The sequence below is a fragment of the Pteronotus mesoamericanus genome, unplaced genomic scaffold (genome assembly GCF_021234165.1).
Source record: "Pteronotus mesoamericanus isolate MK-2021 breed Mesoamerican mustached bat unplaced genomic scaffold, CSHL_Meso_final scaffold_651, whole genome shotgun sequence".
Classification (NCBI taxonomy): domain Eukaryota; kingdom Metazoa; phylum Chordata; class Mammalia; order Chiroptera; family Mormoopidae; genus Pteronotus; species Pteronotus mesoamericanus.
Window position 1 is genome coordinate 37,699,711 of NW_026555325.1, and position 25,456 is coordinate 37,725,166.

At 37.1% G+C, this 25,456-nt stretch overlaps 1 protein-coding gene across 2 annotated transcripts in view; it reads right to left on the bottom strand.

Annotated features, from left to right (window-relative positions):
• Positions 1–25,456, bottom strand: part of PDE11A (phosphodiesterase 11A) — a 330,569-nt gene that overhangs the window by 277,210 nt on the left and 27,903 nt on the right. For both annotated transcript variants that reach the window (XM_054562350.1, XM_054562348.1), the window contains exon 2: positions 13,800–13,958. In XM_054562350.1, the coding sequence (XP_054418325.1) occupies positions 13,800–13,958 (159 nt within the window). The remainder of the gene's footprint in view (positions 1–13,799; positions 13,959–25,456) is intronic.

The window sequence follows — 25,456 nt, forward strand, 5'->3', positions numbered from 1 at the left end:
ACAAACAAAAGTAATGTCAGTATTAAGGGATCTGAAAAATCAATCAGAAACATTTTTAAGTGACAAAAAGAAAAGAGAGATGTATAGGTCTTTGGAAATGGAATATACCAAATAATCAAGCACCAAAGCTGGACTAAGACATCCCCGATGCACAGTGGACATAATTACTAACTGCTATGAAGCAGTGGGTGGCACCTTTTAAAGAAAAGGCATTGATTACCCAGTCACTTATTATATGCTATAGACAGCAATTCTTCCAAAACACTGAACATGCTTTTCAAACAGACAAAGCATGTTCTGGCCTTCTGATGGTGTCGATTAATTCCAGTGAGGAATCATTTTAAATTCTCTCTAGTGAGAGGGTTTCATTATTACATTTCAGTTTCATTTAAACCCCTTTTTCAAGAACTGTGTCTAATAGACCTTCAGAGCATCTCTGGGCAGCTCTAACTTACATAACCTCATTTTTCAAAACTGTTCATTACTACCTCCTCCTCCTCCTAACATGCTCTCACTCCAGCTTGGGGCCTCCCTGGGGGGACTTGGTTGCCTGCTTTGGTAATACAGTAGTGCCTACCTTTGAGACTTTTTCTCATTTCTAAATGGAGTGTGCAGAATATGAATGGGGTGGGGGCAATGCTCTTTAACATTGTTGATTGGCAATGAAATCAGAATCTGCCAGTGAAAACAGCCTACAATCATATCTAGCCAGGATATTATCCAGGGCACGTGTGGGAGACATAAAAAGGAAATAATGGAAAACGATGAAAAGAAATGGTTTCATTTCTACCTCCAATACAGAAGAGAAACAAAGGAAAAAATAAATATCCAAGTATATTTTTAAAAATCACTGTTAAAAAACCAAAAATGACAAAGTAAGCTACACAGTCATCTTACATTCTATTTGAGATTCCCCAACAAGGAATATAATGTAGCCTTATTTAAACAGCACACTTCATAATTTTGCAAAACTGAGGATAAAACCCTAAGTAGGCTACAGGGTAATATACACTATAACACCTCACCTCTTTGCTTAGTGAAATGAAACATTATTTGCAAATTATGACTTGAAGCACAGCTTTTTAAAGCAAAATAAAATTACAGTAAGACTGAACCCCACCCTCTTTTCATCCTCAGGAGAGAAAAATGCAATAAAACTAAATGTAAAATGTTTTGTTATTTGACACTGAGAACATAAAAATGGAAAAAAAATTTAAATTCTCTAACTTCATAGTTGTATGTTTACAAAGGCATCGTTATTTTTAAATAATTCCTAACTTAAACTAAAAAACATTACTTTTTCTAGTTTCCTACATAAAACTCAAACTTGGTTACAGATACTTAGGAAATGCTGAAATGCCACCAGGCAATGTAATTTAGATATAATGTTTCTCACAGTCACATAATCTCCCCCAAAATTATTAAGTATGTAAAATCTCAAATTTTATTTAATCATCTATATATGTGCATCATGTACAGCACCACTGATGTATTCATGAACCTTTGAATTGAAGATGACACAATAGGAAAGGCTGGAACACCCACCAGGCATTCCCATGTGCCATGAAGAGATGGAGAAGCAGAGACAGTACCCAGCTCTCCCACATACAAGCCATGTGATTTGGACACACTCTTAAAATCTCTCACATTCTATTTCCCATCCATAAAATGAGGGTGATAATAATCACCCACAAGGTTGTTGGGGATTAAATGAAATAATGTACACAAAGTACCTGTCACTTAATAAGTGGTTTCTCTTATTTTCTTGTTTAAGAAGAAAAGCATTGAGAGACCACAAATTCTTTTGATGTCCGTAATTTGCTTTAAATTCCTTAGCAAAGATTATGTGAAATTCTGTGTGTATGTGGAGGGGGATAGGTTAATGTGCCATCAAGGAGTAGATAGCTGTCTTATCAAGAAATTACCCTCCAGGTGTCATCAGAAAGCCTTACTCCAAATGTGGCTATCACAAGTGCTGCAGAATTCTTTACCTGCCATCTATAGTGTGGATCTTTGCCAATGTCAGATATGCACTTTCATTGGTGAAATTAGGAGCTTGTGAAATTAATCAGCACAACAGATATTATATAAGGATTGTAATTACTGAAATGAGTGGTATTCAAGATATGTGAATCAGCAAAAATATTCTAGAGATACTCCCCCAAGCCCTGTATTAGTAGGGTATAAAAATCTAGCAAGTTCCAAATTTATATCCTTAGGGATGGAGCTTGAGACCAGACAATCCTTTCATGGGGTCCAAAAATTATGGTTGCCTGATGCTCACCACAAGAGCAAAGAGATTCTGCTTCTGAAATATTGCAAGGGGCGTTTAGATTATCTAAAACAAAGAGAGATTAAACTTCGAAAAACTTACTGAACAGAGTGTCTAAACAATTTGACCCAAATTCCCAATAAATTTTTGTTTAAATAAATGTCTTTATATGTAGCAGAATTGAGTCTGAGATCTGCTTTCATGAGGGGATGGAGGTGTAAGTGGACTAAATGGTAATGGAAAAAAAATAATAAAGATTATATATTTAAAAAAACAAATAGGAAAGTTATAAGAAAGTAGTCAACTCTCATTTAACTTTAAACTACTTCAAAATTTTTAGAAGCTATTATGATGTACCTAAGAGCTATTATGAACAGTCTAGTAGTTTGTGACCAAGTTGTTTATGACCAAATCAGTTTGCATCATGCAAATTATTTCTTTTAGTTAAAAAAAATTAACTTAGATCAATGGTTAATTAATTCCTTGTGAAATATATGCACACAGAGAATAACTCTAAAAAGTGGACATAAGTTAACATCAGAAATCTGAGGACTTCGGGTCAAGATGGAGATGTAGGTACACATGCTTTGCCTCCTCGCACAACTACAAGAGAGATCACAACTAACCTTTAAAAAAAAACACCTTCCAGAACTGCCAGAAAATCGAACTATATGAAAATCCAACAACCAAGAATTTAAAGAAGCCATATTCATCCTGAGAGGTAGGAGGGGCAGATACGGGGAGATGGGGCAGAGAGGACATGGTGTGGTGGTTGGTGGAACAGGCAGCCCCACAATCACATGTGATGAATAAAATTGGGAGGGAAAACTTGGGAGTGAGTGATCCTAGCCCTGGGCCAGACCACACAGCCCAGGGTTCCAGCACCAGGAAAATAAAACTTCATAACTTCCGGTTGTAAAAACCAGTGAAGATTGGGGCAGCAGAAGAATCTACTGGTCTCTCAGAAGAGGCCATATAAAGGGCCCAATGGTCCTAGAACAAACGCAAACCCACCCACTCTGGGAACCACCACATGGGCAGCAGCTAGAAGGGCACCAGTTGCATAAGGGAAGGGGATAAAGTGACTGGAAACAGGATAAATGCTAAGCAAGCCTCAGCAGCATTGTCCTCTGGCAACCCCTCCCCCACATACAGAGCCAGAAAGCAGTAAAGCGGGTTGCCATCCTGGTGAATACCTAAGACTCTGCCCCACACAGCTTAACAGGTGTGCTAAGACAGCGGGTGAAAATAGCTCTACTTACTACACAGAAACAAACACAGCAAGGCTTCCATTCAAGGACACAAGAAATATGGCCCAAATGAAAGAACAGAACACAACTCCAGAAAAAGAACTAAATGAAATGGAGATAGCCAACCTATCAGATGAAGAGTTCAAAACACTGGTGGTAAGGATGCTCAGAGAACTCACTGAACACAGCAAAAATATAAGGGAAGAAATGAAGGCTACACTAAGTGAAATAAAGAAAAATCCACAGGGAACCAACAGTGAAAGGGAGGAAGTAGGGGTTTAAATCAATGATTTGAACATAAGGAAGATATAAATAATCAACCAGAACAGGATGAAGAAACAAGAATTCAAAAAAACAAGGAGAAAATAAGAAGGCTCTGGGACATCTCCAAAAATACCAACATCCAAATCACAGGGATGCCAGAAGGAGAAGAGGAAGAGCAAGAAATTGAAAACTTATTTGAAAAAATAATGAAAGAAAATTTCCCTAATTTAGTGAAGGAAATAGACATACAAGTCCAGGAAACACAGAGAGTCCCAAACAAGTTGGACCCAAAGAAGACACCAAAATACATCATAATTAAAATGCTAAAGGTTCAAGATAAAGAGAGAATCTTAAAAGCAGCAAGAGAAAAAGAAGAGAGTTACCTACAAAGGAACTCCCATAAGACAGTCAGCTGATTTCTTAAAAGAAACTTTGCAGGCTAGAAGGGACTGGCAAGAATTATACAAAATGATGAAAAACAAGGACCTACAACCTAGATTACTATATCCAGCCAAGCTATCATTCAGAATGAAAGGACAGATAAAGTGCTTCCCAGACAAGGTAAAGCTAAAGGAGCTCATCATCACCAAGCCATTATTACATAAAATGTTAAAGGGACTTAATTAAGAAAAAGAAGATCAAAATTATGAACAAAAAAATGGCAACAAATTCACAACTATCAACAAGTGAATCTAAAACAACCCAACTTAGCCAACAATGAGAACAGGAACAGAATCATAGATTTGGAGATCATTTGGAGGGTTATCAGTTGTGAGGGGGAGGTGGGAGAATGGGGGAAAAGGTGCAGGGATTAAGAAGCATACTTGGTAGATGCAAAGTAGACAGGGTTAATTATAGGGTTATAATTAGACAGGGTTCTTATAGGGTTAAGAACCATATAAGAAATGGAGGAACCAAAGAACTTATATACACAACCTATGGTCATGAACTAAGAAGGGGATTGCGGGAGGGAAGGGATTGGTGGAGGGGGGCAAAGGGGGAAAAATTGGGACAACCGTAATAGCCTAATCAATAAAATACATTTTTTAAAAATAAAAAGTATATTCACACAAAAACTTGTATGTGAATGCTGATTGCCTCATAATTCATAAATAGTCAAGAAGTAGAAACAACTCAAATGTTTATCAACTGATGATTGGATAAATAAAATGTGGTGTATCCATATCATGAAATATTTGGCCACAAAAGGAAATGAGGTAATACCGATATGTGTTACAATGTGGCTGAATCTTGAAAACATTATGCTAACTGGAAAAAGTCAGTCATAAAAGACCACACATTGTATGATTCCACTTACATGAATTTGTCCATAGACAAATCCACAGAGACAAGAAATAGACTAGTACACTGAGAGAACTGGGGGCAAATGGAGAGTTACCACTAGTAGGTATGGTGTTTACTCTGGGGTGATTAAATGTTCAAAAATTGAGTGTAGTGATGGTTATGCATCTTTACAAATATACTGAAGAACATTAAATTGTATACTCTAAATGGGTGAATTATATGTCATGTGAATTATATGTCAATAAGACTTATAAAAAATTAATGCTCAAACTCTTTGACCCAGTAACTCTAAGCATCAGTATGAACCATAGGAAATTACTAATATTTTTGCTTTACAAAAACAGCAACTTAATATAGCTATCTTAAGATGCGGTCCAAGATTTATTTATCAAGTTCATTAATTGTAATTTTATTATAATTTGGGAAACAACTTAAAAACTGAGAAATAAAATAATTAAATAAAGTATTACATAATTCCATGGTAAAAATATAATATAAACATATAAATTGCATCCTTGAAGAATTGCTTAAAGCATGATAAAATACCAAGTGTACTACATGATGCAAATTTGGAAATATATCTTTATTTATAGGTAAAAATAAATAATATAAGGAAATACACCAAAAATACTAATAGCATTATCTCTGAAAATGTGGGTGATTTTAGTTTTTCCTTTCTTTTCTACTTTGCAAATTTTCTATAATAAGATTATATTACTTTTATAATTAGAAAATAATTTCATCATGAAAGGAAAAGAAAATATAGGAAGAAAGGCATAAATTCCCAATCCAAATACAGGCAAATATACTTGGAATTCTACTAAATTCACTTTTAATCAAAAATGATTGATTTAAATTTTCAACATTCCAATTCAAGTATTTCAGCATTCTAAGGTAAAAGAAGCAACACTACACTAGTTATTCAAAGAAGACAGTTCTTAGTTATAATTTGAAATTTCCAGTAAACAAGAATCCACAACACCCTGTTCTAGTTCTTTAATAATAATTCTTTCTGCCAACAAGTGCTTCTTTATTTGAAATCTGTGATTGCTGATCATTCTTACTTGCCCAATCTGAATAAATCAGAGATAGAGCTTTTAAGAAAGTTTTTCTTGTCGTTTTTGCATTTTTAGAAGCGGCTTGACTAAAAGTTAATTTCATGTAATGCCAATAATGAAAGCCATGGCTGTATTGGTCACTGAATATCAGAATGCACCACACCCCCCTCAGTCCCTGATCTTTTCCTCCCAGACACCCCAGGTTCCTGTCTGTCTAGCACCGTATATGCACAGCCTGGAGGGTTCAGCTTCCCTGGTTCAGGTGATGGTGGATTCATATTGTGATTGTGGCTTGATACTCATGCATCAAGATGATGCAGAACAGAGATATTTGAAATGAGCATAATAAAAAGACAGTATTTTTTTGTACTTCAGGTTTAGTGCTCAAAACAGCCTAGAGCGACACAAATTTTATGTGAATACCTGGAGGTTAGGTTAGAAGAAAAAAAGAGATTCAGTTGAAGAATTTGTAAACTTACCATAAGTTTTTGAGAGAGAGCTTTGGATCAATTCTTGCTCCCTAGTGAAAGATCCTAGTCTACTGTGAGCCCTTTTGATATTACCTAGACTTAATTAAGCACAATTGTTATTGTTACCAGTGGAAAATAAGCCCTTGCAGTGTCAACGAGGAAAAGAGTGCCCTAAGGCCTGCACAGGAGGATGGGGTTCCATGGTAAACTTCACTGATGATGTAAAATTAAGGGGTTTCCGCTCCTGACTTCCCAATGTCCCATCTCTGTCCACCTTGCCATGAAGGAAGTCCAATCCTGCCAGCAGCAGGGCCAGGGTGAAGGCCACTGCCCAGAGTTTCTACTCCAAATTAAAGTCCTATCCAGCCCAGCCCAGCACCTGGCCAGCTTAGCATGTATTCCTGGCTGCAATCCATTGCTGTGCTGAGGTACTCGGGGTCTTACCTGGAGCCTACATGTGGAGTCCACACAGCCATGGGCCACGGGGCTGCTAAGGCCACATGGCTATGGAGAGAGGATGCATGAGGGCCTGGGTCAAGCGCAGGTCACAAGCAAGAGAGAGGGAGCTTCTTTTTTCCCCTGAGGCTATAACCAGGGACATTTACAAAAGGACTAATCAACTTCCCAAGTTTTTGTTGGATGAGACCACACCCTCTGGTTAGACCAAAAGGTTTGTATGGTCCAGCACCTCTCCCTGTGCCCAACAATCTGGTACTGGAAGGGGGAAGGGAAGAGTGTTAATTCCCTTGGCGGAGCAATGCTGTAATCCCCAAGGGTGCGAAGCTGTAGCTTCCTGGCTCAGCAAGCAGGCTCGTGCTCCCCAGTTTATTAAGCCCAATGTCTAGTTCCCTTTGCTCCCCTTTCTTTTATTGATATATCACTAAATACTGATGGTAACACAACCACATGAATAAAATTTAAAGAAAAAAATTGTTGGATTATCTAAATTTTTTAAATCATCAAATCATTAGTTGAAGTTATGTTATTTACTTATATATTTCCTTTGTCACTGTCTGTCTTCACCACAAGAATGAAATTGAGAAGTCAGGAATTTTTGTCTGTCTTATTCATCAGTTTAACCTCAGTACTTGGAACAGTGCCTTAAACACAATACTATCTACAAGTAGAAACTCAATAAGCAGTGAATGGATTAATGGTTCTTCCACATAAAGAAACACTATTCGGTCGTTAAAAATGATGTTTGGATCAATGATCACTCAAAATCCTCCCCATTGTGCAGTTATTGTCCTGTACCTAATGTAGTTCACTTAGTTCATGGTCTTGCTATTTCATGTCCCCGATAAATGCAAACTATCTGACAGTGTTCTGCAAAGTATATGAAAAGAGATAGAAAGAAGGATGCTGTATCTAAGCACTTATCATTTCCTTGGTAACTCTTAGAAACATAAAAAGAGAAGCTCAAGAAGCAGGAAATTACAAAAACCAGCATATAAGCCATCTAAGGACATGAGAATTTTTGCAGGAGGTTTTAAGTCTGCAGGCAAACCATGTATTATTTGCATCTGAAATACAAATGTAGATATTGCCCTTCATTTTGTCAATTAATTATTTTTTTTTTTTACTTCCTGAATATTTGGTCATGGTTAGTCAAAATCCAACTGCAATCACTGCAGACATCTGAAAAAATGTTAAACTATAAAATATTAAAAGCCACTATTAAGGACAAACAATAATCACTTTAGGACTAGTGCCTACTTAAGTCTGAGATGACGAATTTGATTTAACTTTGCCCTTCAAAGAAGGTAAAGGAGAGGAGAATTTTGCACAATTAGATAAGAATATAAGTGAAAGTATGGGAATGGGAAACACAAAAACAAATTGGGGGCAAGGCAACCAGTTTTGATTGAGTGTTAACTCGTAAGCTGGGTCCTGGCAGGCAGACTTGCTTTCTTACCCTGAAGTTAGACTCTGCCTTAGGAAGAGGGAGGGCACAGAGGTAGAAGCCTACGACAGCATTTCTCCAATAGAAAAATTCCCTGAAGTTTAACCTGACTTCTGACAAGTGCAGTGTTTGGAATACTCTTCTCATAAATCTTGCTTGTTTCTGAATCTCTTGGTCAGAGGTGGACCAGTGAGCACACAGGACATGAACAAATGGGTCTCTGAAGCGCTTGTAGTTCCGCATGATTATATGGGACCTGGGTGACAGCTGTTAAAAGGCAAAGAGTGCAATGACTAGACAGTTTAAATGTAGGTAACGTAAGTTACCAGATTCCATCCAAACTTTTCCAGGACTGAAATCTTACTGATCAAGCATAACTTTTAATCATAAGCCATCTAACAAGACTTGTAAAAACTTTTTGCTAAACTGATTATTAATTATAATTTTATTGCAACAGGCTTAAAAATCTAAGTTAATTGGAATATAGGCAGAAAAGGGAAAAAATGAGATCAGAACACAAAGGCCACTTCTTACAATTAGTGAATTCATTGCTCATTTAGCATTTGAATATCCAAAAGACAATGAAGTATTAATAGAAAAACATATAAGCTTGCCTTACAGAGTTGTTAATCTCACTAACCACCTATATAAAAAGTTTTTTTAATGACTTTTTGAGAAGTACCTTTGTGTAGAAACTAATTCTTCATAAGATAATAGAAGAAACCTGTCCATCTTTGCTCCCATTATATTGATTTTATATAAACTGACTAGTTAGTATTGGTTATAATGGCAGAACTAGAGCTTGCAGCCGTGTCTAAAGGTTTTCAAAAAGAAAATCAGTCTCATGTCAGTCAAATTCCATGCAAGTCACACATCTGTGAGTTGCATTCAGTCTTCTGGGACCACCAGTTTATAACTTCTATCAGTGTAATGTATTCAGCATCTTGCCTCCTCACTAAAGTGAATTTTAATACCTTTTGAAGCTTTGACACCTCACCAGGATCCTAAATATTAGCTTTTGCACAGTCGGGAACAGCTTAAAAATATAAGGCCAAGAGCTTATAAAATCTTCCCTATTCTCTACCTTTGAGTCTCAGGCCTGTTGCAAATAACAAAACTCCAGCTTCTGTGAGATTCATTAGCATCACCCATGCACCATCCTCAACACCCACTGGCAGGGAGGGCAGTGCCACCATAACAAGTTCCTGGAATGTGGCCATTCCTGAGGCAGCCAAGCTCAGTTGGCTGCATCCCAGCTCTTCAGGGTGTCTGAACATGTTGGCACAAAAGAGAGCAGCAGGCTAGCTGAACACTCTAAATAATGAGCTGGAGAAAGGTGATCACAGCCTAAAGAAGCTCTGTGGAGATGAGCCAAAGAACAACTATAAGCCACAACTACTTATATGTCCACTGTTTGAAAGTAACTGCAGTACACATACTCTTCGTGCAACACCGCAGTAAGAAATGGTTCCTTGGGGCCCAGGTGTATGCCACCTGGTAAGGGCGGATAAGAACCTGTGCTCATTTCCAGATACTAGGTTTCATCTGGAGTGTCCATAAATCTTGATAACAAATGTTTGCTCTCATCTCTCATTATTTTATTCTGCAAAAGAAAACCTCTCTTTACTCACCCGGGAATAATGAAGTGATAAATTAATGGGATGTCCTACCACCTAAATCAGGTAGCTTGTACATATCGCTGAAAAACAGAAACATTTGCTGGATACCCATGAAGTGAACCAGAAAATTCCAATCATCTCTTCTCTGCAATCTGCCTTTGTGTGCACTTCGAACATGAATCACCAAACTCATAATTTGTCAGTAGTAACTTAAATTATTAATATGTACATATGGTAGAATATATTTCACACAAAACTCTAACCATTGCTGATTAAATTATTACTAATTATGCAAGAGTTTTAAAGAGCATAATGATTTTAATGTCATTAAAACAAAAGTTTGACTTTAAAATAGATGGTGAGATGAAGCTCATTTACTGATAATTAGTGCTACCCTGAGCACTTTACATCTATTATTTATATTACTTCTCACAACAACCCTGTTATGGAAGTTCTGACGTACAGAGGGATTTGAGCAACTTGCTCAAAACTGCCTCGAAGGCCCTCCGGCCTGGAGCCCCTTACCTAACTCTAAGCACCAGCTTCCACTTCCCTTCCTTGCCTCACCTGTAGATAACACTGGAACTTCTACTGCAGAATTTATACTAGCGAATGTGGGAATAGGGTGTCTGAAGCCTGCCTGGCTGACTAAGGAAAAGTAATTTGAGTTTCAGAATGTGAATTGAATGAAGTTGGCGGTACCCTGCAAAAAGAGGTATATGTGTGCTGTTACCACTGGAAATGGGTTCAATATTTCTGAAAGCAATTTGATAACTTGCAATGAGAGCTATAAAACTTTTCTTGCCCTTTGACTCAGTAATTTCAGTCCTTGGAATACACCCCAGGTAAATAACACAAAAGGAAAAGGTAATTTGTTGCAGATGTTCATTCAGGGGTTATTTGTATTAGTGAAAAACTGGAAACAACCCAAATTTCCAGTAAAAGGACAGTGGCTAAGCAGTCTAGGCTACATAGAAAAAGAAAAAGAAGAAAACTTTATAATCCCTAAAAATGACAGATTGCATTTACATGTGGATATATAACTAAGAAATAACTTCACATTAAAAATAGAATACAACTTAGTGGAAGCATAATCTTGTACTATCAAGTAAAACAGTATATGCTTTAATGATTATACATGAGAATTGTGAATTTATAAAGAAGTATATCTCTCTTTCATTGTTGAAATTCCAGTAGTGGAAATGTCATAGAGTGTGCTTAATTAAGTCATACAGAGGTAATTTTTTTCAACTGAGACCTGACTCCATCTCATCTGTGCTGTCAGTAAAAGCTAATCTTTTAGGAGGATTTACTATGTGCTAGGTGCCCTTCGAAGCCCTTTCCCTATACTCATTTAATCCCCCTATAGTCTTATAAGGATTATTACTATAGTGTCTCTTCTAAAAGGAGAAAATCGGAGCACAGAGAAGCTCAATAACTTGCCTAAAGTTACACAGGTTATAGCAGAGGTGTAATTTCAACCCAGGTAGACACACTATGTGGCCTATATGCAGCTATTATACCACAGTGTCTTCTCTTATTTGGAAAAAGTATCTAGTCTTGTTCTTTCCCAATACTCATTTCTACATTTTGTGCTTTTCTCCCTCACCACCCCTGTCTGGTTTGTAACATATAGAAACCTTGCAGGAAAGAAGAATAACCAGATGTAGAATTTGAGATAAATACTCTCCATCCAGTGCCACCTGCATGAACACAATCTACCTGCCCTAACTGGTAAGGCTTCTTCTAAGAAGTGAGACTAGAGTAGAGTTTTTAAATCAGGAGGGGAACTGGAAAAGTTGGAAAATAAAATGTCCTGTGGGAATATGGGATAACTGCAGAGGAGAAAAATATAACAATGTGGAGCCAGAAAATACTCAAATGAGATTGAATCTAAGAAATAATTTGCCTGGAGATAAATAACTAAAATACTCCTACACTTTAAACTCTTTGGGAAAATAAAGTTTAAAAATAAAAATATATATTTTACGCTTGCCTAGTTTCTTATATTTTTCAAGGTATTTATTATTTATAACCCTATTTAATTCTCATGCTGTAGAATGGTGGAGAGTATAACTAACAGATGAGGAAACTGAGTCAGAGAGTAAATGGCTCATCCAAAGCAGGCTGCTTGTCCTCAACCAAGTGTGAACTCGGTCCCAGCCCTTGTTTTAAGCAGAGCTACACGTGGATGCTGCTCAAGACAGGTACAAAGCCCTGTGCAGACTCTTCACGGCTCATGAAGTCCTAGCTCCAGAAAACAAACCTGTCATAAATGAAATCACAAATTAGAATTAAGTATATAATGGGATCTTATTAAATAAAAAAGGCAGAGTGAATGCAGGACGCCCCCTGCGTATAAACTAAACGCTAGGGAGATGTCATGGGAGGTAGTTGTTGTGTTTGGAAAGACACACAACTCACATCTACCTATCTAAATCTTTATAAAAGCCACATTATTATAGGAATCTACCCTCTTTGGTACGAAAGTGCAAAATAAAATTTTTGCTTTATTTGTACATTCAAAATATTTGCATAGTGACCTATGTTTTGTAAGTTTTTAAACTCCTCACCTTCTCACCTGCCTCTGTCTTATGAAGGCCTATGTTTTCTTCAGCATTCAGCTCAAATACCATCTCTTCCAAGAAACTTCTTCAGATTTTTCAGTTGAGACTTTCTTAGGCACCAATTGCATGTCCTAGAACATCTTATTGTGGACCTTGCCCTCCGCCTGGTGCAGCTCCAGGGTGGCCTAACACATTTGAGGTTTCTATTTGTGCTACCTGTGACATCAACACACATGACTTCCGTATTGTTGTTGTTTATTGAATTGATAAGAAATTGTCTGAGGACTTCCCATGCTCTAAGGGTTTCTAAACCTTTTCCAGGATTTGGGTGGTTCAAATTTAACTATAGAAATGACTTCAATAAAGTATTTTTTTTAATCCAATAAGACTATGGCACTCGTCAAACCGAAACAAATCGTATAAATATTCCACCAGATTCTGTTTAATACAAAGGTAAGAGTTTCAAAGCCAGAACTTCAGTTCTTTGAAAAGCCTCTCTTTTATTATGAGATGGTGAATAAATACTGGTGAAAGACCTTAACATTTCCAAGCAAAAAGCACCTCACTTCTACCAAGGTCAACTGCTCTTCAGAGATAAAAAAAAATTATGCTTTTTTTCATTAGCAATTTGGCAGAACAATTAAATAACATTTATTTTATTGAGATTTTTATATATGAACTGAGAAAACAATTCTTTGCAGTAATTATAAAAATACAAGAGAAAGTGCTCTGAAACATAGTAATCTATCTATCCCCTCTTTCCTCTTGGGCCCTGTGTGGCAGTAGTGTGCTTCTTGTTTAAAAAGCTTACTTATGAGGAAGATAAACACCTGAGAAGAATAAGCATGTTACTGAGGCTTGTAATGAAAAGCAAGCTAAGAAAAAGATTAAGTAATTATTTTCAATTAGACCACATTCTATAAAATATAAAAAAAAAACTCCCATTACTTTTTGTATAAAATGAAAAAAAGCTCTTTGATTCATGAATAGGCTCATCCAACAGCTATTCACATAATTCCTGTCCTTTTCAGGGAGAATAGCAATCAATGATCAGGAGAAGAGTGCAAGTCACAAAAGGAATGAAATCTTACTTTTTCATCATCTTCAGTAAATGGAGCACCTTCAGGAATCTTATTTATCGCTTGGGCCACACCGATAATCTCACCATCACTGCTTCGGATAGGCATACACAGCAGTGATTTTGTCTTGTATCCAGTTAGCTTGTCGATTTCATCATTGAATCTTCTATCCTAAAAAATGAGACAGCGAGAGTGTAAACTGCATGTGCATTGTCAGGGAGAAGGAGAGAGAAGTGCAGAGCGGTGGGCAAAAGTGGGTTTACACTTGTGAGTACATACAACACAGAGTTAATAAAGCTATTGTAATAATCACAACCTTCATGTTTTTTTCTATACAAACAACTGTACACTTACTTTGCTAATCCCTGTATCTTTGTTCATGGTGCCTTATTAAAGACAACTTTACCCTACAAATTTTAATAACAATAACAGATTTCATTTCATGTTGAATTCATCAAAGAAATATAAATGAAAATAAATCACCGCCATAGTTGTTAGCCAAGAGAGAAACTTTAATCCTGACTACAACAACATATCAAAATTAGGGAATGGGCAAATGTTTTTAAATGGAACACCACACTGTGCTATTTACTAAAATATGTTATTTCATACAGACATCTTGCTCTAAAGTTCCATGTAAAAATACATAGTAAATATATATTAAGCACTGTGAAAAAGTATTCAGAGAGTCAGTAGTTCACTTTTGGCCAAATGACCCTGTAAAAAACAGACAGACAAAAACGAGCCTATGAGCCCATAGTGATACTTTTAAAATAATAATGTTTAAAAAGTGTGGTTGGGAGGGAGGAGACAAAAAGTTTCTTTACAGAATGTCAACTAAAAAATGTGGAAGGAGTGGTAAAATTATCTAATATCTATTTTGGAACTACCAATATAATAATGGATCCAAGTGAGGACCACCCATACAGGCTAGCACCATCGGGTGAAAAGTTGTTGTTAAACAGGATATGCACACAATCTCAAAGTGACATCCCAAAAATTCCTTATTAAATTCAAAGAGAAAAGATGCCTTTATCATGAAGATATCTGATAGACACTACCTTAAACAAGTAACATCATCATTAATGAGACAAAATAGGGTCACGTGCCTCCTGATGAGATGCAATAAGGACACGCATCACCAAAAAGAAAATAAGAAAAATGCAGGTTATTGGTCAGTCAGAAGCCTGACCTGGACTCTTCAAAAATGTCAATATTGTGAAAGATGAAGAAAATTTTAAATAAAAATAAAATAAATCCATGGGAGATGAGCTGATTTAAAGAAAAGACTCTTGGAATTTAAATAATGTGATCCTTCATTGAAAATTGTTATTCAATTTTTGGAGGGGACAATTAGAAAAAGTTGAACATGGACTTTATGTTAGGTAGTATCAATGTATCAACATAAACTTTCTCGACTGTGATAGTGGTGTTGCAATTGTGTAAGAAAATGTTCTTATTTTTAGGACACACATGCTAGAGTATTTTGAGGTGAAATGTTTTAATACCTTCAACTTACTTTCAAATGGTAAGAGAGAGAAAGGGAGGGAAGGAAGGACGAAAGGGAGGGACGGAGGGGAGAATGAGACTAAAAAAGTGAGAAAAGACTGGCTCCTAAAAGGGTAAAAGCTTCTAAAAATGTTCCAAAGAAGGCGATAAGCTGGATCCAGGCTCCCTCTTTCAAGCCAGGGGCTGAAGAGAGGTTTCTCCCAATGCCTAGATACTCTCTTGTTCACAGAAGCTTAAGAAACAAAAATGAAGCACAGCTGTCCACCAGCATCTAGAGCTATGAATTTTATCTGACTAAGGGCCTAGGGAGGCTGGCTGTGGACAAGCCTCAAGACCAAACACTGCTGGCCTTCTGACAAGGCCTGTGGTATCCCCAGCATCACAAGGTCAGGAGCCCTTGACTCCATATAAGGTGTGGTTCTTATCTGAGGATCTATGGAAGCCACCCTACACCCTTACCCAGTGAGGGGAGAGCCCTGAAGGAAAGAGGGAAATTAGAAACGCAAACAAAACCAAATTTCATGCTCACAATGAGCCTGCAACCAAACTTTCAGAAAAACACCAATTGGTGCAGTCAATTTCTTTTTTTTTTAATTCACTGAGGAACCATTATGTGTCAGGCTGTGGGCTAGGAGACACGACAGAAAGCAAAAGAAGAATCATTCCTGCCTTCATGGAACTTACAATCTAGTCGGTGAGGCAGATGACATATAAATGTATAATCATGTGTTGTGGTGATCCTGAGGAAAAGAATCAAGGTGCCATGAAAGAGACTTAATCTGAGGGACCTTTTTTTATGGGGATCAAGGAAGGTCCCTCAGAAAATCAGACAAGTAAGGTGTGAATTGCATCCAGTAAGAATGGGCCAAAGAATGGTAAAAAGGACTTTCCAGGAAGCTGGAACAATGCATGTGAACTTGAATCACGAGTAAGAATTAGCTAAAGAATGGAGGAAAGAACTTTTCAGGAAGCTGGAACAATGTATGTGAAGGTCCTGAGGCAGGAAAAAACAAGTTTCAAAAACTCCAAGGCCCATGTGGTGAAGGCATAGGGAGTCGAAGGGATAATGGTAGAGGTGCTAAGTCTTCATAGGCCTGGAAAGGAGTTATATTAATCTAAAATGCAATAAAAAGAAATCATTAAAAATCTTAAAGCAAAAGGATCGCATGATCCCTTATCCAGCACTTAGCATTACCTGAAATCAACCTATTAGTTTACTTGATCTCACCCAAGTAGTAGAGAAGGTTTAAGACAGCAGAAATTTTGTCTGTCTTGTATACTGATTCCCACAGGCATATTCCCACGTACTCCAGGAAGAGAGGAAATGTCATCAGAGAGAAGTAGGGAGGAGACTTGAACTTTAACAACAAAGTTTCCTTCTTTAAAAAAAAACTGTGATCAAGGATATTACAATGTTAAGATTTTATAAACCTCAATGGCTTATTCTTATCAAAATCTTTGAAATATATTTTAATAAAAATTTAAAGACCATTTTTTAAAATTAAGAACTTTGTGGAAGATGGCACAGGACTGGACCACGGGAATCCAGTTAGGACATCTCCGCGGTCCAGGCGACGAGAGAGAATGGTCTGGTTAAGAGAAAGGCAGTGGAGGTAAGCAGCATTAGCTGGATGTATTGGAAGTTGAGTCTACGGTATTTCCTGATGGATGATAGGTTGCGGAGGGGGGACTAGAGAAAGAAGAATGAATCTCAGGTTTTAGTTTGAGAAGCTGTATCGATGGACGTGCCATTTACTGGAATGGGGAGATTGGGATGAAGGTGAAAGTCTACAAATAAAGTCAAGAAGGTTCATGAACTAGTTAATTAAGTAAGGTGAGGTACATCCTGTGACCTAAATCAGTGGTTCTCCACCGTGGCTGCATGTGAGAGTTAGCTGAGAAGATTGTCAAAACACCAGTGCCTGGGCTCTACCACATCCCAAATTGAATCAATCAATACTGGGCATTTTTATTTTTTAAATGCTCATAGGCGATTCACATATGAGAACAATCTTCCTAAATGATAAAGAGCTTATGAGTGGGATCAATAAAATTCATTGATAGAAAGCCTTAAAAAGAACAGAAACAAGAAGAGAAGCATGAATTCTGATGGTTGAATATCAGTAATATGGACCATGTTAGACTGGACTTGAAAATCCACTCTGGAGTAGGCATGGCCTGTCTGCTCTGACCTTTGTGATAACCTGCTTCCCTGGAGAAGGGCCTCATCCACCAAAGTCCAACTCTACACCAACCACCAAGACTGTGGAGTATTCACTGCCAAACTATTCAAAGACACATAAGAACAACAGAACAATTCAGCATGACTAGGGGGCATATTATAAACCCTTCCCACCATTCTCCAACTCTACACCCACTTGATAAACTTGTAGCTTGAGGGAAAAAATATAGTTATGTTGCTATATGTGGTAAGTGTTAATTTTCCTATTTAGAAGCTGAGAAGATTTAGTTCATTAAGTCTTAAAAATAATGCATCTTAAAACATGGTTTGTCTATATCTCCAGTATGCTACTTATTGGATAATTCTCAGAAATTAACTCAAAATTTGATATAATGCATCTAAAGGGAGGTCAGAAAAGCTGATACAAAAGCATACTTTCCTCATGTGTATTAATCTTTAGATTAATTTTCCAATTAAAAAAATAAAGAAAGCTGAGCCCAAAATTGAGGTATAAATTAATTGTAGGAGATGAAAATCAGGAAAATAATTAGATAAACAAGTATATCACTCTGTTGTTATAAGGGCATGAAAGTTCAAAAAGATAGCAAAAAAAAGTAGTTTTGCAAGCCAAGCAATGGATCACAAATGAGCGTAACTGTGGAGAAAACAAGGTATTGTGGCACATGCAGCAGGGGACCACAACTAGTCTAAGGTCAGAAAAAAATCTCCCAAAGAAAGAGAAATGTTTAAGCTGACACCCAAAGGATCAGTGTCCCAGGGAGAGGAAACAGTATTCAAAACTCGCAATCAAAAGCTGGTAAATTTGAGGAATTAAAAGATGAAAATAGCTTTTAAAGAAAGTCAGAGCTGTGACAGGAGAGACCAGCTGGAGGCTGATGAGGGGACGCCCGTGACCCTGTTTAGAATTATAAATTTATCATAGAGGACGGGGGTCACTAGAGGGTTTTGAGAAGGTGGGTGGGAGTCATATGACCGATTCTTCATTTTAGAAAAACTACTCTTGCTTCTCTGTAAAGAATGGACTGGAAGCAAGAGGTCCAGGTGAAAGATAAACCACCTCTGGGCTGGGATGATGGTGCGTGGTGGTAGGGGTGATGGGCAAAGGGCTGAGCTGAAAGGTCCTTAGGAGGTAGAACCAACGGGTCTTGCAGATTAATTTGATGAAAGGTTGTTAAAGTTAGAGAAGTCTAAAACGACTCCGTTTATCTGGTCCAGGTACCTGGGTGAGTGGTGAAGTGATCACTGAGTGAGGGCCCCAGGGAGGGACAGATTCTGACTGGGGAACATAAGCTCCGTTGCGGACGTTTTGAGGTTTGGTAGACTATGGGCCATCCACATGGTGGCATTGCCCCCCAAGTAGTTCGAGATATGTAAATAAATTAATATATTCCTATAGGTATGTTGTATAAATATACACATACATATTTTTTTTAATTTAGGAAAAAGAGTTGGACTGGAAAGGAGAGACTATTTAGGTAAGAAAGAGGGACTCTGCTCAACAACTTTTAACCTGAGGTCTTCAGGAGCTCACCACGCTCACCAGCGAAGCTGCGCGGGATGCCACGAAAGGAGGAAACAGGACCGATCGAGAGGTAGAAATACTGAGCCTATTTATCGCTGAAAATGGAAACTTGAATAAGAAACTAACAAATGCTTCTAGATTTATAATGAAATATCACATGGAGAATGGTGTCCCATTTTTATTCATCCCCCTTAGGACAAAAGAATAAGAAATGATCTACAACAGGAGAGTTTTCTAATAAATTGAAGTAAGGGCTTCTTTAATAAGGTTGTTAAAATCTAGAATGAGTTTCTTATGATTGTGGTAGACTCTTCTAGCTTCTAGCATTTTTATGTCATAATATTTTCTTATCTCAGATATTTGAAGTATAATTGCTCTTGAGAAGTGCTGGGATCTTCTCAGTCCCTTTTGTGCAGACCGGTTTTTTAGCATGTGACACTCAGCTGTAATTTTTAATATTTAAAAAGACAAAGTCATAGAGCCAAAAGCAATTTTCACTTCTTAGCAATGGAATTGTGCCCACTACAAAGAGAAGAGTAAATGCATATATTTCTGACCTAAGATCTCACACTTGCAGCCTGTTCTGTAAGTTCCTGCGTTGAATGTGATGCCACAGAGCACGCCCAGAAAACGGATCCCACCTGCAAGGTCCCCTAAGGTCGTAGAAAGAACCAACTCCTCAGTCTGAGCTTTCAGGTCCTTGAGAAAAGAGCTACATTTGTTGCACTCAACAATCCCACCAGCCCCCAAGAGACGTGTTTTAGAGACACAGAAAAAGCCTGAACGCAAAAGGGAATCCATCCTGTCTCCTTTACACTTTCTCAGAGAAGACTCTCAAGTGTCTTCAAATCTTATCCAGGTCTCAGACTCCTGGTAAGGATGGATCACATAAGACTTATTTTATCCCCTCTGTATTTAAGGCTTCTCTGCGGAGCATTTTATAGTACGCTTTTCCAGCGTACATGATAAAGCCAAGAACTAGTCTTGAGCACCATTTGACTTTTACGAGTGGTTGTTTTAACCACAATCTCAACTCCACCTTGGGTACTTCATAGCAGCGGCTCCCAACCTTCTCGAAACCGCTGACCGGTTGGGCGGGGCGGGGAGGGGAAGGAGGCGGAGCTCAGGGGAGCTTAGGTTGCAAGCTTGGCAAACAGGCCGCGGACCGGTACGGGATTTGGGAACCTCTGCTTTACAGCCAAGATGTTCAAACTCTTCAAGTCTGAGAACATCCATAATGGTAATTATGTTTTTAGAACATCTGAATGGGGGAACATGTAAATTCAAAGAGTCCCTATTCATTCTATAAAATATTTAATGAATTTTTATATGAGCTATTGTGTCCAAAAGTTGTAGAGAAAAGGTGATACAAGATATGTATGTATTTATGCAATTTCTTCAATGTACAGACACTATTAGGTATCCATCGGAATGGAACAGTGGTTGGCAACCCTTGCTAACACTGGAAATCACTTGGGGAGCTCTAGATAACTAGTGATGTCTTAGCCCCACCCTGACCAATTAAATAATTGGTAGGAGGGGCTGTGGTAGAGCTCCTACTTCGGCTGTTGGTCCGTGTTAAGAACCACTGAATTAGAGATCCCTTAATAAAGCCAAGGCCTCTAGGGGTCTGAGGGGAATAGATTGTAAACCATGGCTTTACATCTTTCATAAGTTTATTTGCTAGCTTTTGTTTTGTTTTGTTGTTTTCCACCCATTTTCCCTGAAGGCTTAAGATCCAGGGCCTGCACACCTTCCCCAGCACCCTACCAGCCCACCCCTGCAAAGGAAGGTTTGGAGCCCAAGTTCAGTCCCACATTTTATCTACATCATCTTTCAAGAGCCTTCAGAGTTGCAATGTTGAGAAGCTAATGGAAATATAAAATATAAAATGAATAAGCTGCTGAAACTTTAATTGATAGATTGCCAAACTATCTGAAGCTTAAAAGAAAATTGCTTTTATTGGTACATCAGTTAGTAACATTCATTTAGTTCCAATTCATAAAGCATCTCCTTACATCTATGATTTATCATAAACAACAATTATTTTCCAGAAAATGCTTGGAAGGCTAAGCTCTTAAAAATTCTGATTAGTCTTTAATGATTTTAAATGTACTCTTCTGCTTTTCTCCATACAAAGAAGGATAACTAATTATTCTGAATTGATGGAAGGCTTGAGATTAGATTACATAAAAACAAAGACATGGCATATGGTAAATAGATAGTCAGTGCTTTGGGCCTCCTAATTTAATACCTGCTGAGAAAAAAGTGCAAAATTATTACCGTTGTTATTACTATGTATTCACAGAATGCCGGTGCTCTACATTAAACAAAAATCTTGTCTCTGAATTCTTTCACAAAATATTTGTAGGTGGTGGAGCAGTTTGTTAATGTACGTTTGTTACTTTAACATGAAATCCTAGCATTAAAAAAGTTTAAATATTAACTATAACAGTGAATATTATGAGAATGCATATATCAACATATTACCACGTGAATCCTAAATTTGCACTCAGAAAACCAATAGCCTTATGTTCAAATGTTGGCCTTCTTTTCCATCAAATCTTTACCCAAAGCAGCCAATAAAAATAAGACTAATTCCATTTCCTAAATTTGTTCTAACTGAAATAAATTCATATCAGAAGTGCAAATGGTCAAAATTTTTCAGTGGAAGAATGAACAATGAGTGATAAACAATAAAGTTATCATCTACTTGAAGCAATTAAAACATTTTTATTATTTAAATAGTTAAATGTCAAAAATAAAATAATGGAAGAAATATAAATAAACATTTAAATAATTTTATGAGGCACAAGTCTTTTTTTCTTTTTTTGTAAAGCAGCAAGTATTTTATTGTAAGAATGATGAATCATCGGTGAAATTTTATGCAGTATTAGAAAGCAATTCTTAAAGGTCATGGAAACTGGCTGATATTATAGCCTCATTATGGTTATATTGTCCAGTACATCCAATCTGACTGAGTGGTGTTTGACATTGTTTATCATAATACAAAGGGAAATTTACTATCATTAGTTTAGAAAAAGACAAAGTTCTAAATTAGTTTAATAAGTGATGGTCTGTGCTCAGGGTTATTAAAAAGGTGGGTGGGCATGTTTTTCATAGAATATGAGGCACGGCATAGAAGTAGAAAGTCTTTCAACCGTAAGACCAAAGGGAGGAAGCATAAAGGGAAAGACCAATAGATCTGACTACTACAAGTTTTCAATTCCAATTTTATTTTGCTTTTCACTGTGTTTGTATTATTCAAGTAAGATAAAATTGGAAAAATGTTTTTAAACACATACGCTGAAAAAGTGTTAAATTCTTACAAGTTAATGAGGAAAACAAGCAATAGATAAGAATAAGTAACTAACAAGAAAAAGTTTTGATGGACTATAAGTACATGAAAACTGTCAAATTACAACAGCTATAGTTTTTTTCTATAAAATTGGCAAAGGTTAAAATATAAGATGTAAAGATACCTAGCTTTATTGAAAGTTTTTGTGAAAAGTTTACTTTTATTACATTGCTGATGAGAATACAAATTAGCTTAATATATACAGAGGTCAATTTGGCAATAAATAGCAAAATCCTTTAAGATAGTTATACTCTTCAATACAATAATTTTATTTCTAAGAATTTATGATAAAAACTGAAGAATACCTAAACATTCAACAGGAAATTATGTTATGGTTTATACAAACTACCACTAAAAAGTGTTATAAGTTATTATTATATATGTTATATGTTGTTTGATCATGACATGGGAAAATGACATGAAGAAAAGAAGTTTAATTAAAGAAGGACTAATTAGCATAGTTACCTTGGGGTGATGGCATTACTATCCAGGACAGCCCTATAGCTTCAAAACTGTCCTCCAAAGAGATAGAAGTTGTTTTACTATTGGATTGCCAATCAAAGGAGGCAAGATTTATAAAATGACAACTGCCAAGTTGGAGGTGGGTCATTCTTCTTAAATACCATAGATATGTGAAAAATAGAGTTAACACTCCCTACTTTTAGCAAGATATAGCAGAAGTCTAAATGGCTTTGGGGTTTTTTTAGGCATTATCACCCTGAAGATTAAACCCTTTACCATAAAAATTAAGACCAATTGAATTGCTACAGAGAATTCCAAAGGAATTTTATATTTTCTGAAAATCACAAAGAACAAAAACCAAAAAGTTTGCCAAGATACTATAGTTGTGCAATGTTCTTTTTTTAAAAGATTTTGTTTATTTTTAGAGAAGGGAAGGAGAGAAACATTGATTGATGTGCAATAGATGGGTTGCCTCTCACATGCCCCCACCTGGGGACCTGTTGGGTTGCAGGCATGTGCCCTGACTGGGAATCAACCAGTGACCTTTTGATTCACAAGCTGGCCCTCAATGCACTGAGCCACACCAGCCAGGGTGAGCAATGTTCCAATAGTTGAAATGGATGGATCTTTCAACTCTCTGACTCTTACCCCTCCACATTTAATTGCTAATATCATAATATCTTATGTGACATAGCATATAAAATGCTAGAGAATATTCTGATTTTCTAAAAGGATGAATACTGAAAACCAAAATCTAGTAACCTGACATTGGTTCTCAAAACAAAATTTTCAACAAACTATTAAACCAGTGGGTAAAGTTTGGAAGAAAATAATAAGAACAAATCTCTCAGCCATAAGAGTGTGTTCAACCACACAAAGTCCAGGTAAGAAAAGATTGGTCATCATCCACAGGAAAGAGGACTTGGAACAAGGAGGTCACTGCTGCCCATCCACCTTCCAGAAGTATCCCTGGGGCTGGTCAGTTCCATATAAGTTCTTTTACCTGCCATAAGCCGCTGTGTCCTGGAAGCCTTTCTTTCCTGTCTCTAATCCAGGCTCTCTATTTCACTGGTGCTTACCTGATCTTAATAAGCCACAAGCTTATTAAGCTTACCTGATCTGCAAATAAGCCACAAGTGCTTGAGAGTACTTGGGGCCCTTCCAGAAGTTATATGGCCATGTGCTCCACAAAAACACCAGGCGGGGCAGGGATCTCCAGCCCTCCAATTTGGGAGGATGAATGACATATCAAACTAAAGGTATCAGCATGTGACTAGGTCTTTCAGAGGATTGCTTCGATCATGAAGAATCATTAGTAAATAGTCTGGATAGACACAGGAGTGTGCTCAGCATGCAGGGTGCCTTTACCTGTATAAAGCACAAAAATGCTTTCTAAGAATTGCTTGTAAGTAGGAGCCTTCTAGACAGACACACTGGAGAACTGAGTCAGCCTGAATTTTGGCAGTCTTAAGTTATTCCACCTTGGATAGGGTTGGTTAGACCCTCCTGACACTGGTCTCCTGCCTGCTGGCTTATTCCAGATACTTCCTTGGCCATCTGGCAGAATGCTACAGTGGCCTTTTCACAAACTAGATCAAGCCCTTGGCAGAGCTAGCCAATTACACCATTCATCATATTTTTAATGCCTGGTGCTCCAGAGTTAGGAAGATTGGACGTTATCAGCTAGCACTCATTCTCATAGAAGAAACAGGGCCAAGAACCATCCTATAAATCTCAATTCATTTCTGAGATGTTTCAATAAAATGAGCAGTCAATTTAACCAACTATAATTCTTCTATGGTTTAGGATCTTCATAGGATGGAGCAACAGAAACAGAAACCACAACAAATACTGGGCTGCTCAAATCTATAAGACTTTCACATATTCCTTTAGACAGAGTAATAATGAACTTTCAATGCCTATGGAAACCCCAACTGCAAAACTTCATAGTGTCCCAGTCCCTCTGCCTTCCTTAAAAGGAAAGATTATCTCACAGCCATCATTGGGTATTGTCTCCCCCACCATAGCCCGCCCATCAACATGCTCATATGCAAGTACGTCTGATACATCTGTTACCTTTCTCTATACCATACCCTACAACAGGGCACTTCCTATTATTAGTCAAGTTAACATCGAACTTTTATGAAAATTGACTAAAAGCTGGGTCATCAAGCTAGCCAATTTGAAATAACCATGTCAAATGATCAATTGCATGCAAAACATATCATTTAACCCCAATGTACTCCAGTTAGAAACAATAAAAGAAATAACTAGAGAAACATAATATTTGAAAATCTTAAATATATTTCTGAACAACCTCTCAATCAAAAAATCAAAATAGAAATTTAGAAAAATACCAGGTTGATTATAAGAATATTATGTGCCAAAACTTCAGGGCACAGTTAAAGAGGTTCCTAAAGGTTTAGTTTTAAATGTTTACACTAGGAAAGAAAAAAAAAGAACATTAAAAGCTCAACTTAATGAAACAATCATTCAATCACAAAGAATTAGAAAAAAAAAGAACAGCAAAATAAACTAAGATGGGAGAAAATAATAAAATTAAGAGCAGAAGTTAATAAGAAAGAAAACAAACATATAATGAGGAGGACAAGTAA